The 18,423-nt window shown below is 37.2% G+C and overlaps 2 protein-coding genes across 2 annotated transcripts; both read right to left on the bottom strand.

Moving 5' to 3' along the window:
- Nucleotides 1–220: 220 nt before the first annotated feature.
- LOC121414972 (gonadotropin-releasing hormone II receptor-like) lies at nucleotides 221–3,404 on the bottom strand. Its single transcript, XM_041608016.1, has 2 exons — nucleotides 3,119–3,404; nucleotides 221–893 (listed from the first exon to the last, which is right to left on the bottom strand). The coding sequence occupies exons 1-2, from the start codon at nucleotides 3,402–3,404 to the stop codon at nucleotides 379–381; spliced, it is 801 nt and encodes a 266-aa protein (XP_041463950.1). The 3' UTR covers nucleotides 221–378.
- A 9,791-nt stretch (nucleotides 3,405–13,195) lies between these two features.
- On the bottom strand, nucleotides 13,196–17,147 carry LOC121414970 (gonadotropin-releasing hormone II receptor-like). Its single transcript, XM_041608014.1, has 2 exons — nucleotides 16,263–17,147; nucleotides 13,196–13,345 (listed from the first exon to the last, which is right to left on the bottom strand). Exons 1-2 carry the CDS (start codon nucleotides 16,863–16,865, stop codon nucleotides 13,196–13,198), a joined length of 753 nt encoding a protein of 250 aa, XP_041463948.1. The 5' UTR covers nucleotides 16,866–17,147.
- Nucleotides 17,148–18,423: the final 1,276 nt, after the last annotated feature.

The raw sequence follows: 18,423 nt of genomic DNA, 5'->3' as shown, positions 1-18,423 counted from the left end.
ACTTTTAACATAATGAGGACTTTAACATTGACATTTTGTGCTTGACTCAAATTACACTATAAATTTTACAGATTCTGATATAACAAAAACGGCGCATTTTATGAATGAATGGCTAGGCACTCGAGATGAAGCATCCATCGGAGTCCATACTACATGGTTAAGCTAACCGGTCCCAGTTACGGATTATAACCGGGAGACCGTTTTGTAGGGCAAGCAGCGTTAAAGTGTATCCGCCATGTGCTGACAGATTTGTGACCGGATCGTTCACGCTCTGCAATGGCAGGCCTCGGCATCCGTGTTATTCATAGACGGATTTGATCTATCGATCCCCAAAAAATTCCTCAGGCATTTCTGCAGAAGAATATGTCTGACCTCCCCTCAGTCCGACACGCTGTCAACTCGTGTTTGTGCCATGTGACTCATTTCGATACCCGGATGTTCATGTGGACAAGCGTGGACAGAGGTCACAACTCCGAACCGGAGCGACGTCGCCCTGGTGACCGTCGAATGGGACGATGAAAGTGTTCTCTTCGTCGCCATCTTCGGCGAGCGGTATTCCCTGAGTGACTTCTTCTTCCAGCAGCGCCGGAACTGCCGCCACAGTTTCGTACTGAAGAGACCGTAGATGATCGGATCGGCGCAAATGTTGGAATAACCAAGGGCCATGAGGACATCGATGAGCCACTCTGGCTTGAGCATCTTTTTCTCCGTGGATTGCCAGCCACTGTCAAAGTGATACCACGTACTCACAATGTAGTACGGGCTCCAGCAGATGATGAAAGCCGTCACTATGGTTGCTGTCAGCCGAAGGGCCTTCATGCGAGCACGAGGAAGCCGATCCAAGCCAGTGCGACGAAGACTTGGGTGGTTCCCATTCTTTAAAGCTTGCGTAACTGCATTGAACAACAAATAAATAAAGCAAGTGTGAACGCTGGTACATTAAGAGTCAAAGATTATAATCAATACCAATTGTGTATACATCCAGTATAAACACCAACGGATAAAAAATATCTGCTTAAGAAGAAACTGCAAATCGTCGATAAAAGAAATGCATCAGTGAAATAGTTCGATTTTATGTATTCCGTCAATCAATACGGTGTGTAAGAATGTCTGTAATCCAAGCAAAAATACACAGACCCTCAAATAAAGTATAGAAAGTAATGAACAAACTTTTGATAAGTGCATTGCAATTAATTTCAACATGACATAGCGTGCAAGGAAATATATGTACATATCATTCTCTTTTATAGTTGAAAGGGCATTTTTAAGGTAAATTTCCTATTCATCTCTTTTCGAAATCATGATTATGATGCAATCAGATCCTATCATCTCCAATTGATATGAGTAATGCGTGTTATCAGAACCAGTTCCCTTAATGAATGCAAGTGAATCTCCCCTAAATCTCTACAGATGAATAAACGGTAAGCTATCAGCTGCACGGATCACTGTCCAACCGGTTAGCAAGGGGAACATGTTAAAGGGCAAGTCCACCCCCAACAAAAAGTTGATTTGAATAAAAAGAGAAAAATTCAACAAGAAAAGCACTGAAAATTTCATCAAAATCGGATGTAAAATAAGAAATATTTTGATTTTCTCGTCATTGTCATGTGAAATGAAGTTTCATTCCACCGTGAACACGTGGAATTCCATTATTTTAACATTTTGTGCTTTAGGCAAGGAGATCCTAATCGTCAAATTCGTAAAAATTGAAATATTGTATAATTCAAACAATAAAATACAAAAGAAATACTGAGTGAGTGACATCATCGACTCTCTCATTTGGATGTAACTGGCTCGTTCACATAACTATTTTGTTAAAAATAAGCGAAACTTTGAAATGTCAGAACTTTCTTATTTTACATCCGATTTTGATGAAATTTTCAGCATTGTGCTAGTTTGATTTTTCTCTTTTTATTCAGATCAACATTTTTTCCGGGGTGGACTTGACCTTTAATAAATGACATAAGTTATTTTAGCCACAAGAATGCACGCAGGTGATATATTATTCAAGATATGAATATCTACATGTTTGCATATGTATCTGCCTTTTTGGAACTGTCCCCGAGATAAAGAACACCTGGGTTATTCTTGATAGGCTATAGTCTGTCATTCCTGTTGGATTCCCAATTGTTTGCCCTCATTGTCTCACTTGTCTTCTATTACAACAACGACCAATCGACTTGGTCGTGTGATCCATACTACAAACATGAATATATCATTGCACTTCAATTTTTCATAGATCGTAATATCCTGAGACCATTTAGTCTATATTGAAATAGTATTATGGTGTGTCCTTTATGTATAAACCGGCTGTCGAATAACGCTCATTTTTTAATACATTGGTTTTTCGAAGATACCGCAAACTCTTGATGGTGAATTTGTTACGTTATGTTAAACCCGACGCACTCTACACGATCCTCAGCAATCCGATTTTCGAAGAAATTGTAATGTATAGCATTTCGTATTTTCATTCCAACCTATGAAGTCTAAAGACCATAGCTCTGTAAAGTGATATGAATACTAAAATCGCAATTCCATTCTACTCCGAATCTCACTGCAGGAATGAAAGAAAATTAAATCCCAAATGGTAATGAAGTCATTATCGGCTGCGACCTGATGCCGATTTGGAATTTATCCTGACCACAAGGCTCGCCGAAAAAGCAAAATTTTTTATATTCAATTGAAAATGCATTTTGTTTACGAAAAAAAGAAGAAAAAACCGCGCGTTATCGGATCGTGAAGTGTGCGCCAGGCTTTTAGAGCTTACTTTTTGATCGTCACCATAACTACACGATTTAGGAGGTTTTCGCAGAGCAGCGTTCGGAAAACTCATAAACATAGAAAATAATTTCTTAAATACCCTTCATAACAAAGAAAACCAAGAGGTCTTTGTCGAAAAATGGTGAATAAACACAGCAGTCTAGCCCTTGACTTTGGACAAATGACACATTTGAAAATTTTCGTCAGCTCTGAAACTTGGGACGCAACTACTGTTTCGGTTCACCTTCTTTCGACAAAAACCGTCACAGCTGCTCCTTTTTCATATGACGGGCATTTCCAGTACATGAACTATGTTTCTGAATCCACTGTACGTCGCAGAGCGAACCATTCTACATACCTTCTCTTGACTGTTTGCATATCTTGTAGACGATGGCAGCGTAGCAACTGAAAATAGCGATGAGCGGTATGACGTACATGGCGAGAGTGACAAAGACGTGGTATGACCACCATAGTTTCCGGTGACTGTTGGCGAAGGTGTAGTCCACGCACTGGGTGAAGCTCGGATCCTGCGGTGGAGACCCAACCTCGTGGACAAAGAGCTGCGATAAAGATGCAGAGATAGACAGAGATGGACAGAGATAAGAGATAGATGGACTGATTGAAACATATTTAGTTGATATCATCGACTTCTTTTTAGTCAACCATAATGGATATCGTACAGTCTCGAAATGAAATGGTTTGAAATTTTGAAGTAATTTAAGGCAAAACAAATAAGTTAGCAACTCACTTAATTGGTAATTTCAATTACATTTTTTAATATACGCCAGATTGTTCTCATCCTGTTTCATCTTTCCAAAATTGAATGTTGATTATGTTTCTCTTTCGTGACATTAGTTGTCTGCAGTCGAAAAGAAGAAACCTATCAGGATATGATATTTTAAGACGGAATAATGTACGTCAGTAAGCACTAAAATCAAAACGTCCATATTCTATAGCAAACAGTTCCAAACGTATCTTGAATATGATTATCAAACCGTATATACCCCGATTGTTTGGTCACCTTTGATCTGATTACGAGATCGTCTTGGATCTTGAGAGTATTTCTTGAAAGGTTTTTCTTTTTTTTCGATTAGATTACCATTTATTCGCATTCCACTATTTCCCTTTCGGCAAGTTTCAAGTGATAATTGCGAAAAATGTAGACTAATTATGAACAGGTATTAGATAAATTCAACTAATAATCCGCTGTTGGAATCCCATGACAAGATTTGTTCTTTCGATGTGATCCAGGTTTGGTGGGACACACTTAAAGGATCTATATAAGATATTAATATATTGCTCCTTCCCTCCGGTCGGGGAAAAACAACCCTTTGACATAAAACGAAGCAGCCTTATTCATTTTAAACTTTGTATTTGCTCCTGGCCATACATGTTTAGGTGCCACCTGAACAGAAGCATGATAATCGGGGATTTGTTGCTGGTCTTATTTAGTTCCAGCAAAATGCCTCCGTATCCTTATAGTGTTAGTATAAATTACGCCCGATATTAAGAGACTTACAAAATAAATCTTGTTGAAGATTATCTGACATTTGATGACAATCCTCTCTAAGCATGATTTATTCTCGTTTCAAAATGTAAAAAAAAATCATTTATGATATATTATTTGAAATAAACATAGGGGACGCTACAAGGGGTGTACTGTAACTTTCATAACAAGAGAGAAGATGGAAAACCATAGAAGCCGGATAGAAAATTGCTGAACAACATAAGACAAAGGAATTAAATTACATAAGTCTTACCATCGAATTTTGTTATGCCTGTAACATGCCCCCCCCCCGGTAGTTACGCCACCGTGACTGTGTATGGTTTATTCTCGGCAACAAGTTGATATCATTGAAATTAAAGGACAAGTCCACCCCAACAATAACTTGATTTGAATAAAAAGAGAAAAATAAGAAAGTTATGACATTATAAAGTTTCGCTTAAATTGACAAAACAGTTATATGCACATCTCGGTCGGTATGCAAATGAGGGAACTGATGACATCACTTACTCACTATTTCTTTTGTATTTTATTATATGAAATATGAAATATTTCGATTTTCTCGTCATTGCCATGGGAAATGAAGTTTCATTCCTCCCTGAACAAGTGGAATTCCATTATCTTAACATTTTGTGGTTCAGGCAAGGAGGTCCTAGTCGTCAAATTCATAAAAATTTAAATATTGTATGATTCAAACAATAAAAAACAAAAGAAATAGTGAGTGAGTGACATCATCGACTCTCTCATTTGTATGTAACTGGCTCGTTCATATAACTATTTTGTTAAAAATAAGCGAAACTTGGAAATGTCATAACTTTCTTATTTTACATCCAATTTTGATGAAATTGTCAGCATTGTGCTTGTCTGCTTTTTCTCTATTGATTCAACTCAACATATTTCTGAGGTGGACTTGACCTTTAATTTTTGATACTTAATGGGATTTTCATCAAATGAGTTCAACACAACAATGGATTTTGATTATTGATTTTCAATTACAAATAGTTTCTACAATTTTTTCAGAAAAAACCCTTTAAATTAGTTTCGATTTTGGCTCGACAAATTTGGATTGCCCTTTCATCTTTATCGAGTAATAAAAAATAATTTCAATTAAAGGGAAAGTTCACCCTGAAGAAAACTTTGTTGTAAGAATAGCAGAAAAAATAGTAAAAAATATTGGTGAAGGTTTGAGGAAAATCCGTTAAAGAGTAAGAAAGTTATTAGAGTTCAAAATTTTGGATTTGTGACGTCATAAACGAGCAGCTGCCCCATGTGTTATGTAATATAAAATGCATATATTTCGAATTTTGTATGGTTCCTAATGACTTAATTTTGTTTTCTTTTCATGATCGGGTGTGAAATGATTTGTCTATTGATATACAAAAGTTACAGTGAAAACCATCTTCAATTTTCTGAGAAAATGACATTTCATTGATTTTTTACCATTCGCTATGTAGGAATGCTGCTCGCATATGACGTCACAAATCATATAATTGAAATTCTAATAACTTTTTAATTATTTGATGATTTATTTCTCAAACCTTCGGCAATATTTTTTATTATTTTTTCTGCTATTTTTACAATAAACTTTTTGTCAGGGTGAACTTCCCCTTTAAAGCATTATCGTAATTTTCTAATTGTGAGTGTGGTGGATGCGTGCGCGCGCGCGTGTGTGTGTGTGTGGTGGTATATCTTTGAAGGGAGGGTTGACAAAGATACATTGGCATATGCACGTATATTTTGCTTTAGCCTCATATTATATGTAAACCATGATTACACGAGGTTCAGTTGCTTCTTGTTTGATTTCTCTTATTTTATATGGATGTATCGATATTTGATAGTTTGAAATGATTCCCAATAAAAAAAAAATCATCGAAAAGGGTAAATATTACGTATCATTCTCTATATCTTTCTTATTAAATGTTTGTTTGAGAAATTTAGAATAATGGATGTCTTGCACAGACAGAGCAGAAAATTTGTACATTTTAGTTGATTTTTTGTTTGATATTTGGTATTTTTATTAATGTTTGTAACAACTGAATGACACACAATAAGAACATTTATAATTTGACACTGGTATTTTCATCGATTTTACATGATTTATTGTAATTATTTGCATTTTAAAGAGGAAGAAATAAAATACCATTTAAAACAATAACTTAAAGAAAATCTAAAAGCCTACTTTACGATATGTACATGATGTGGAGTATGTAGAGTAGGCCTATGTAATGGATAATTCGATGGATGAATGCGTAATTTTCGTCAAATTATGGTGTTACAGAATTGACCCATTTTGTGACAGCTTATTGTACATGTAGGCGCGATTGAATATTAGGTTTTCAATTGTAAAATGGATAATCCTTGAGAAACACCAAATTCTCTAAAATAAGTTGACATTTAAAATGCTTCCACTGCCGAATCCTAGGGATGTACATTATAGCAAAACATAAGCTCTCTCGAATATCCATGTGAAGGAAGATTGGTGAAGGCGATCTCAATTTACGTCAATAACCCAAGTCACCCGATTTAGAGTCTCAAATATCCCTCGCAACAGTTTTGGGAGAATGAATCTTTTAGATTATTATCAAGAAAATTTAAATGGAGTAAGAAGGTATTATGCTAGATAAGGTTTCAATTTTTCTTTTTGATCCAGAACGAAATGAGTATCAGGCGTTTTTTCCATAAATAGCAATATTTTTAGTAATCACCACGATCACCTTACATAAGGTAGATTGGTGCATTGAATTTGGGTTTTAATCACCACTATGGGGACAGCATTTTCTTTTAAAGTATTATCGATTACTATTGATTAATGTATTCGGTTTCACAAGTATTGGACCAAATCACTTAGTTTCAAGTGATAATTGTAGGCAACAATTACCTATTCTGTTAACAGAATTTTAGTCAAATTTAACGATTTTTCAAAACGTTACGGTTTAAATCAATTATTGGATAATTCATAAGTTTATTAGTCCCATTTACTCATGATTCAGTTTTAGTTTTACCTAAGTTTTGATAATCCTGATTTTGAATCCCTTGTATTTAAACAACGTCAGTAATTTTGCTTCATGTATGACAATATTTTATTTTTTTAAACCTGCAGAGTAAAAAAAAAACTTTCATCTGCACGCAATTAGTTTTTTTGTAACTTTATGAAACATGTGCTGCACGGCCATTTGTGCTGTAAAAGCTCATTAATGCATTGGAGAAATCAACCCCCTCCCAAAGCAGGTGTCGTCACCATGTAATGTATATAGATGATCAGAATATAGTAGTAACGAGACATTTGGTCCTCCGACAATTTCTCCTATGTTAACTTCTCTGAAGATAAAACTTGATAATGTGATGGTAAGAGTTGTGATAAGGTATATATATATATATATATATATATATATACAGTGTAAAGAAATTGATGAAGAGAACAATGGTAGGCGTAGCTTAAATCAAGGTTCCCCAGAGCTATCTACCCTTTAGAAAAATTGGTGATGCCCAAAAAATGTCTCTGCCGGGAATCGAACCCGGGCCCCCAGCTTTGAACGCCGGTGCCTTAACCACTAGACCACAGAGACGGGTTAGTGGCTAGGCTACCCTGATCCAATTGACCGTCAGATAGACAGATTTTCGACACCATACCAATTATAATTGGGGAACCTTGATTTAAGCTACGCCTACCATTATTCTCTTCATCCATTTCTTTACACAATATTAAAAATAAAAGAGTTTCCAAAGCTGTTGTACATGTATAGCTTCACACACACACATATATATATAAATTTGTTCAGAATTATTAAACTTTATGTACTTTGCTTTTCCAAAAACGGCCCAAAACCACTATAACAAGAATACTCAATTATAAAATGAAAGTTTGCGGCCCTGAAAATGTATTGCATCCCTTTTTAAGCAATGAAACAGATGCTGTTTATATTAGTGTCAGAGCAAGGACCTATTCCGTAATAGGTCCATGGTCAGAGGTAAGCTATTTCATAATTTGGAAGAAGTTAGAGTGGAAGTCCAGCAAGTTTCCATGATCTTCTGTATGTAGAAATAATATAAAGAATAGCAATAAGGTTAAGGAGAGGTTATTTAAGTTCCAGTCTATGTTTTGACTTCATGCGTGGATTTTCAGTACGAGTAATTTTCAAAGATATCATCAAACATCGCTAGTACAATGCAAGTTGCATAAATCACGTGCACAAGGCAGTAATTGAAAATAATTTAAATAATAATATCATTCATTTGAAAACGTTCATAATCTATATTATTGTGAATTTATGCAACAATGATACAAATTAAACACGTTTGTCGATAAAGTTCTTTATAGAAATGCCTAATATACGGTACACCGTTGACCTAGAAACGGATAAACCCTGATGATCTAATTAAAAGAATCTTTAAAAAATTGCTTATGAAATATCAGAATAATGATAAAATATTGTTTAGCCTTAAACCAATATTCCTTTGGCCATGTTGGTTCACATTGGTTCCTATATGGCACTGGCCGTTCAAGGTGCGCTTTCTCGTCATATCCACTTTCAAATTTCTTGATTGAAAACCAAGGATATATGAATTAGTGGAAAATTTCAATTACTCTTTTCATTCTGAAAAGGGGAATTCAATTTATTTCACTGTCCGTCTACATATTAGATTTCAGCTATTCGATCCTAACTTATGGTGATGTTAATATCTTCCTTATTCTTCTGCACTCCAAGGAGGGGGGGGGGGTGGCACTGTCTCACGGGAAAAGGATGTTCTTGGTGTTTAATCCTGTATTTTAAGGAAGAAGGCTAAACTCTAAGAAAAGTGTAACCAATATTGGCAAAGAGAGAAAATGCCTTTACGTTGAATAAAGTTAAACCACGTGCTATGTAAACATAATAGGTTATTATGTGAAATCTTATATTTTTTGTAAACGTAAAATTTTGTTATTTTTTCAATCAATTCAGTAGAGAAAGACAAGGAAACAGTGGAGGCTTGCTCGTTTTTCAATAATTGACTGCTTTACCATAACTATTAACCCGCTGGGGGTCTTGTATACCACACGGTTATTGTTATCGTAGCATTATTCGAAAAAAACCAATATTTTAAACATTTTTGAATTATAACGAAAAATCTGTATGTTTCATGTGGGTTTCTGATTTTTTCCTTTCATTTTGAAATTTCGTTTACTCATAAATGGTCGTATGGCACGTTCCTTTAGAATCCTGTAGATTTTTAGGATATATATATATATATATATATATAGTAAATAGTGGTACACTGTAAAAAAAACCCCGTGATTTTACAGAAAATAAACAGAAGATTTTGCAAAAAGCAATAACAGAACCATTCTGTAAATTCATAAAACAGGAATTTTTCTGCAATTTAACAGAACAGGTCTGTTTAAAAAGGGGAAGAGGGTGTTTTATTCAAGGAAATTTGTAAGATTCCATACATCAAATACCAATTTCCTGTAAGATTACGCAATTCCGTAAGATTACAGGTGTACTCGAGACTCTGCTGCAGGAACTTCTTTTATTCTAAGGATAAATTTTCTAACATTGTAGTGAAATACGAGCTGTGATTGGCTGGATTAGTACCACGTGACCTCCCTTCAAAAAGTTATATTGTACATATATACAATATAACTTTCGATTTTTGGATGGCAAAACCCGTGTTAAATGAATGGGGAGAATATCGATTAATTATTTTTCAATAGATATATTTGTATATCGATCTCCCAAAGTAGCATTTTTATAATTTCCGATTGCAGATAGAAATACAAATTTACGTGGTTTAACCCCTTGCAGCAGACGACAAATTTTGAGTATCGATAGCTATCATGCCTATCGTAGATGAAAATTATCGGACACTTTTTCTGTCAATTCTTCACTGGCGAACAATTTCGCGAAGAAATGCAAAATGGATAATAATTACCGATTTCCTTCCCTTACGGAAGAAGATCTTGCTTCCATTATGGATGACAAGGATTCCACGCGGACAAAATGAGTAATAAGCTACTCTTTGAACATCGTGAGGTCGTATTGAAGGCAGAAAGAAGTGGATTTTGCAGTACTAACTGAGCGATGCAGTGCCCCAGAACTGAACGATTTTCTACGGTCTTTCTACGCCGAGCTCCGCCAAGGTAACGGGGAGTCTTATGCGAAGAGGTCGATGATCACTCTTCGGTACGGTTTGCAGCGTCACTTTTTGAAGCACCGTCAATTCGATATCTGTAAAGATGCTGCATTCGATGAATGTAATGAAATGTTCAAAGCCATACTCCACAAATTGAAGGCTGAGGGAAAAGGTGCAATTCGACATAAGGACCCGGTTACACCTGAGGACATGAATAAAATCAGGGAGTCTTTTGACCTGACCGTACCAAAGGATTTGCAGAATAAGGTGTTCTTAGACCTCATGTTACATCTCTGCAACCGGGGCAGGGAGAATCTTCGCCAAATGAAGAAAGATGATTTCGCTGTACAGACAGATTCAGCTAATCAACGATATGTCCATGTTGTTCGAGATATGATTACCAAGAACCATCGCGGCGAACTTAATCACGATGAAGAAAGCCAGGGTGGACGGATGTATGCAACTGGTAAGTCTGACTGCCCTGTAAACTCGTTTCTTGAATATCTCTCTCACCTGAATGAAAACTGTGATGCACTATGGCAGCGACCAAAGGCAAGAAGGCCTGCTCAGTCAGCTAGCTCTTGGTTATGGAAGCAGGAGACCGTCAAAAACACGGATATACGTCGTGTCGTAATTCAATTTACTACACGACGTAAATAATTACGTAGTGTAGTAATTCGAATTACTACACGACGTAAATAATTACGTAGTGTAGTAATTCGAATTACTACACGACGCAATTCCGAATTACTGCCCAACGATTTAATGTCATGACGTTAAATGAATTAGTGTCGCTACATCAAATAATTAAGGTCGTGTAGTAATTCGAATTACTACACGACGTAAATAATTACGTAGTGTAGTAATTCCAATTACTACACTACCTAAAGAATTACGTCGTGTAGTAAATAATTACTACACGACGTAATTCCGAATTACTGCTCAACGATTTAACGTCATGACGTTAAATGAATTAGTGTAGTGACGTTAAATCAACCAATGAGACCGTTCGTTATATGAGCGCAATGCGAAGAGCTGAGACTACAGAGTATTGTACAGGAACGTACCGGCAGGAAGTTAGTTGGATGTCCTGACTAATCTCTTGGTGCCGCCAGTGGATAGAGTAAAAAAAAACAAGGAGAGAGAGATTACATAATAGGAGAGAGAGAAGCGAAAGGGGGAGATTGGAAAGAAAAGAAGGGGGAACGGGAGAGAAAGAGAAGGGAAGTTAGTTGGATGTTCGATATTCGATATTCAAACTGTGAAGTTGGTTTGATATTCAGGTTCGATATGCAAACGCCTGTGAAGCTGGACCATTTTTTTTTTGTGTGAAATCGCCATTTTGTTTCCGCTCAAGCGCGATCGCATCAATTGTATAGGTGTATACCCATCGTGTTCATGATTACAAAAAGTGCTTAGAACGTCCAGATATCAAAGCTCTTCGGCTCGTGAGATATCATCTTCATGGACCAATTAATTATGCAAACTGCTAGTCCTTAACAGGTCCCTTTTCAAGTCACTGATTAGAGACTACATTTAAAATAAAATTTAGCTTGCGCCCCACGCTCTGTTTTTTAAAAAAATGTGTGTCACCCTCCCCCTGGCCCCAAAATGTTACTTTGTCTCCTCCTAGGTTAAAACATTGGTGCCGTCACGTGCCACGGACCCGATCCGCATAGCACTGCCCCCCCCCCAAAAAAAAAAGTTCTACAACCGAGAATAGGAAATGATAATAGGAAAGAAAGGAAAGAAAGATGAAAGATACGTCATTTTATGCATACCATGTCAAAATCAATCTCAAAGTTAAAGTTTTTTTCTCTCGCTGGCTCGAGACTTATTATTAAGCAAATTTTTGCTGCATGCGCCATTGTGTGCCCCCTCTTTTTGTTCTTATAACGCACTGAGCTTGGGGCTTCGCCCTATTGCTCGGGGCACAATCATAAAACATCCTGTTCATACAATGATATGACCCCTCCGTTCTCCCTTCTCTTTCTCTCCCGTTCCCCCTCCTTTTCTTTCCAATCTCCCCCTTTCGCTTCTCTCTCTCCTTGTTTTTTTTTTACTCTATCCACTGGCGGCACCAAGAGATTAGTCAGGACATCCAACTAACTTCCTGCCGGTACGTTCCTGTACAATACTCTGTAGTCTCAGCTCTTCGCATTGCGCTCATATAACGAACGGTCTCATTGGTTGATTTAACGTCACTACACTAATTCATTTAACGTCATGACGTTAAATCGTTGAGCAGTAATTCGGAATTACGTCGTGTAGTAATTATTTACTACACGACGTAATTATTTAGGTAGTGTAGTAATTGGAATTACTACACTACGTAATTATTTACGTCGTGTAGTAATTCGAATTACTACACGACCTTAATTATTTGATGTAGCGACACTAATTCATTTAACGTCATGACATTAAATCGTTGGGCAGTAATTCGGAATTGCGTCGTGTAGTAATTCGAATTACTACACTACGTAATTATTTACGTCGTGTAGTAATTCGAATTGCTACACTACGTAATTATTTACGTCCTGTAGTAAATTGAATTACGACACGACGTATATCCGTGTTTTTGACGGTCTCCTGCTTCCATACTTGGTATGACAATGTACCTGTGGGTTTACATACACTTGGAAACAAGATGTCAGTGATATCGAAACAAGCACAATGCTCGAAAGTGTACACCAATCACTGCCTCCGTGCCACGGCCATCAACAAACTTGATAATGCTGGCTTTGAAGCTCGCCACATAATGGCAATTTCTGGCCATCGCTCCGAGAACAGCATCAAACATTACTCAAGAGTTGGAGAGAGTCAAAAGAGGAGAATGAGTTTAACCATCGCCAGTAACAATGAAGAGACAGCATCATGTTCTTCAACCTCTGACTCTGCCAGAGAGGTACTTAGATCTTCTAAGTTTGTCAGGTTCTCTAGCACTGCCGCTACTAGACAGCTGGCAGCCGTCTGTTTCGAGGAGTTTTTTAACATTTTTTAATTTTTTAATTTCTCCTCGTCGACAGACGGCTCGCTAGCGTGTCCCCGCCATTAGGGGAGGTACAACGCAAAATCCCCCCGGCGGGGCTCATCGAATATTTTCTTAAATGAATAACAATATATAAAAAGAAGCTTACCAAAATGCAGCTTGTTATTTCCTCTAGGCTTTGATTGGCATTTAAGTGGTGAAAATTCAATTGAAAAGGAACAAAAACAGTGACTTTCCTCGGCTGTCGTGTAGCTCCCAATTCACTCGTTCCTCCGAAGTCGATAATGTACACAAACATATGAGGTGGGATGAACTTCCGGGTCAACTGCTTATCGAAACCGTTGGCCAATCAGATCATCTCTTTTACGTCAGGCTTATGAATATTAATTTTCTTTTCCTTTTCAACGTTTGCTCGCCCTGGCACTGTATACGTGGTATATGTGTGACGTAAAGGTCATGGGGCGGAGTCTAACTTTCGCCGGCCACTTTTCATGAATAATTCATTACCAAGATGGCTGCCCACTCTCCGAGTCGCAAGTGTCAACTTTTAGAGACAATCCTCTGAATGCCAGTTTCAAAGCGGGAATTTAGGGTAAGAAACTGTCATCACTTAAACATTATCACCTAAAGGTGCATATAAATGCACTGTTTGTGTAAAATATCACGGTATTGAGGAGAAAAACAAGAAATTAGCCGTGGCCATTGAGCCCCCGTACAAACGACGGTTTAACTTCGGTCTATGTATTTGGTGAGTGAAGCCAACGAAGTTCAGCTGAACAACCAACAAAACAGAGACCGAAGCTTTTGGTCTATGCCACTACTAGCAACGTTCCTCGATCGCCTTCACCACCACAGGCACATGCACAGTCATCACAACTTGTGGTAAACAGTCAGCCGACTTCCTCCCCTATCAATATCAACTCTTCAGTTTCTTCTAGAATGCACCTCCACTTCAACAATTGTAAGGTCAAAATTGTATGTAATCAAAAATAACTAACTTTCAACATACTTACTAGACTAGGTCTAGGCCTAAACTGTCTAAGTTAGACCAAGACTTGTGTAAATATTTCTGTCATTCTAAACTTTTGGATTGGAATCTATGGATCTAGACTGTCTATTTGGAGTTCATTATTTTGGAGTTCATTGTTTGGAGTTAATTGTTTGGAGTTCATTCAACTGGCCTAGGAGTTCATCGACTGTTTGGAGTTCATTTGTTGCTACATGTAATTAGGAGTTCATCGTGTTCAATTGGAATTTCACAAATATAAGGTAAGAAGAACGTATGCCATCTAGATCTAGACTATGGTAAAATCCATGATGGGGGGCTTAGATTGAGGGATCTATTTACTATAATAAATAGTGAACGTTCTATCATACAATATTACTGGACTATATGAACTCCAAATATAAAATTATCCCTCGTGCAAGCCTATTTCACCTCGGCCTTCGGCCTCGGTGAAATAAACCTGCACTCGGGATAATTTTATATTTGTCGTACATATAATCCAGTATATTGTACAATAGATTGTACACTATTTATATAATATATATTCAGGAATCTAAAGGACGTGCCATACGACCAGTTATAAGTAGCCTGAGTAAATGAACTCCATAGTTTTAAGTTTTTAAAATATATTTTGTTTTAGATGATTATCCATGCTCATGATGGTTTAATTAATGCTTTATAATAATCAATAATGTAATTTATATTGTATCATATTTTGTTAACAAAGGTATTCTTGTATTTTTGTCTTTATTACAAATGTAGTTATTTTACCTACAGTTTTTATAAATACAAGTATTTTTATTTTATGATTATCATTGATATTATTATTCATACTATTATTATCATAAAAAAATATTGTCATTATTTTCAGTATTAGTAACAATACTAATAATAATAGTATAGCGCACAAATCAGGCGCTCATGGCTAAGCTAGCCTACCGATTCCGGTGCGCACAGCTTTTTGAGGAATTACTTTCTGCCGGTATCCATTTACCTCACCTGGGCTGAGCGCAGCACAATGTGGGTAAATTTCTTGCTAATTGACAACACGCCATGGCTTGGAATCGAACTCAAGCCTTTAGATTGAAAGACGAGAGCCTTGAAGGGGAATCCAGCCTTGGCCATAAAATGTTGTGTTTGGAAAGAGAAAAATAGATTAAACAGAATGGTGAAAGTTTGAAAGAAATCGGACAAGCAATAACAAAGTTATAGCTGCTTTAAAATTGAGATCACTAATACTATGTAGATTTCAAGTTGGCAACTGGGTAAGTAAATTATGACAAGGGGCAAGGACAACTTTCCCATAGGCCATGTACTTTATTATCAGGGATTTGTGGTTTTCTCCTAAGTACCAATTCCCCTGGGGAAGTAATCTAAATATAACCCAGGTATAGTATGTTGTTTTATGTCCTCATGAAAGAAAAATTCAATTTGAAATAAAACTTTGGGACAAAATGACATTTTAGCCATAATATGTATTGGAGTACATGGAAGAGTAGTCCTTGCCTTACATCACTATGACATCACATGTGCGGCCAATTTGAATTCTCCATGGGTATAGTGATTACCAATATTTACAACTTTTAAAAATTCACAACTTTCTAGTTGTTTGTCCGATATTGTTCAAACTTTCACCTATCAACTTGTCTGACATTTCTTTTCCTTATAAAAACAAGTTTTTATTTGGGTTGGATTCCCCTTTAATCACTAGACCACGACACCCCACACTATTACCTTTAACAGCACAAGACGAGCTAGTTATCATTTTTGTCTAGCTGGAAGATTTGAAGATTTACCCTCCCCCTTCCTACCCCCCCCCCCCTCACTCTCTCGTACGATCTTGGACTAGGGCTTTGGATCATCATCTTAAAAAAAGAAATGCTTTCACTCACCTGTGGAAGACTACAGACAACTGAAGAAGACCAGGCCACCCTCAGCATGATCTTACACCTCCTGTCCGCCTTACTCACGCTGAGCGGGTGTACGATTGCGGCGAAGCGGTCCAGACTGATGACGATGAGGACAAACGACGACGCATACATCGCCCCCGACTCGATGAACATCAACAGTTTACACATTACATTTCCAGCCAACCAGCGGACCGTGCAAAACCAGATGACGTCAGTGGGGATGTTCACGAAGGTGATGAGGAGATCGGCGACGGCGAGGTGCATGATGAGGAGGTTGATCCGCGATTTCGGACGTCGTTGACGCCAGAGTGACACAAAGACGGCGAGGTTGAGAGGTCCCGAGAGCACCATGATGGAAGTCAGTGTGACCACGCGAATGAGGTACTCTGGGGTAAAGACGGGCGTTTCGAAGTCGGTTTCGTTGCCGCTGGCATCGATGGAGTCATTGAAACTGTAGTTGTATGGCATTCCTGCGTCCAGGGTCGGAGCTATGATGATGACATCTGCTCCAGCATAGCCTCCAACTTTACCCCATTCTGCATTCATACCTGTGTCGCTTTCCCGATGTGATGTCGGCGACGCCATATTGATCGTGTTCTTATAGTTATTTTATTAAACTTTCTGACGCCTCAACTTAAAAAAAAATCCTTTTGTCGTTGTTGGTTGATGTTGGTGGTGTTCTTATCTCTGTTGTGCTTTCTTCCTTAGTTCCATACGTTTCACCCTCTTCGCCCCATCCTCATCCTTCTCATTTTTCTGCCTATTCCTCACTCTACTTATTTCATCTCTCCAATTTTTTTTTCTTCTTTTTGTATTCCGTTTCAAAAATATGTTTTCAAATATCATGGAATAAAAACAGGGAAAGTGTCGATGGTACCGAGTCTTCTATCTTTTCCAATTTGAAAAGGAATTGCCTCGTCACTCAATAATGGATGAGCACATTGCAAGCTTGGGAGGAGCAAGTCAGAGAGTTGATTAGATTACAGTAAAAGCACAACAAAAATACGACAATTCTCTACTGAGTAGCGGTCTGTACGGAGATTGACTTCAAGATCTCTCGATTGACTACTTCATTTTATGCTTGCTCACTGACATCGACTAAACTCCCACAGAATTTCCACCGAGATTTTCAGCTTTTCTCTGTCGACCACGTGGTCTCCTGCAAGTAAACAAATATAAATGAATTGACCTTTAATATGTAATATTTACAAATCATTTTATTTCATCATACGACTATGTGTATAACACGATTGGGTGAGAATCTTATCACACACTGGTCTGAAACACTATCTTTGTTAGATTATACGACAAGATTCTGCGTACAACAGTGACCACGGGTGATTCTCAAAGGTTGGCGACCCCTGCATCAACCACTCACATATTTATCTACTTTATCATATATAAAACGTTAAATAATCAATTTTTCCTCCTGGAACATGACTGTGTGATCTTAATTGTGTAATATATTGTGATTTGAACGAGATTCACATAATTGATCATTCATAAGAAATACGGGAAGAATACAAGAATACAACGTGTGCACCTTCGTCGGGTCCTTTTAAAGGGGAATGAAACCTTTGGAACAAATAGACTTGTGTAGAAACATAAAAATCAAAGAATAAGAATAAAGAAAGTTTGAGGAAAATCGGAAAAATAATGAGAAAGTTATGAGCATTTCAATATTGCAATCACTAATGCTATGGAGATCCTCCTATTGGCAATGCGACAAGGATGTGTGATGTCACTGATGAACAACTTTCCTTTTGGTGGACTATAAAATACCCTCAAAATATCTCTTTTTGCTTTTTCTAATGATGATACAAACTCTTTATCCATGATGTATTCTTAAAAAAGAGATAATACATGCCCTCATGTAGAAAGAACACGTGATCTATGGATAGATGTATAATAAAAGAGGCAATTCAAGTGAAATATATACTGAAGTAATGGGGAGAGTTGTTCACAAATGACATCACACATCTTTGTCGCATTGCCAATTTGCTATCTCCATAGCATTAGTGATCGCAATATTCAAATGCTCATAACTTTCTCAATATTTGTCCGATTTTTCTCTAACTTTTGTTGATCTGTTTCTTTGATTTTTCTGTTTTCAACACAAGCTATCTTGTTCCAATTGTTTCAT

Source organism: Lytechinus variegatus, chromosome 5 (genome assembly GCF_018143015.1).
Source record: "Lytechinus variegatus isolate NC3 chromosome 5, Lvar_3.0, whole genome shotgun sequence".
Classification (NCBI taxonomy): Eukaryota; Metazoa; Echinodermata; class Echinoidea; order Temnopleuroida; family Toxopneustidae; genus Lytechinus; species Lytechinus variegatus.
This window is presented reverse-complemented; position numbering and strand designations above follow the sequence as displayed.

What these genes read in the sequence shown, in the direction of transcription:
- LOC121414972 (XM_041608016.1), bottom strand. Translation starts at nt 3,404, where the DNA reads ATGATATCAACTAAATATGTTTCAATCAGTCCATCTATCTCTTATCTC. An exon ending in ATGCAAACAGTCAAGAGAAG is followed by an intron (nt 894 to 3,118) that starts GTATGTAGAATG and finishes TGTTCAATGCAG; the next exon opens with TTACGCAAGCTTTAAAGAAT.
- LOC121414970 (XM_041608014.1), bottom strand. Translation starts at nt 16,865, where the DNA reads ATGGCGTCGCCGACATCACATCGGGAAAGCGACACAGGTATGAATGCA. An exon ending in TTGTCTGTAGTCTTCCACAG is followed by an intron (nt 13,346 to 16,262) that starts GTGAGTGAAAGC and finishes TCCTCGAAACAG; the next exon opens with ACGGCTGCCAGCTGTCTAGT.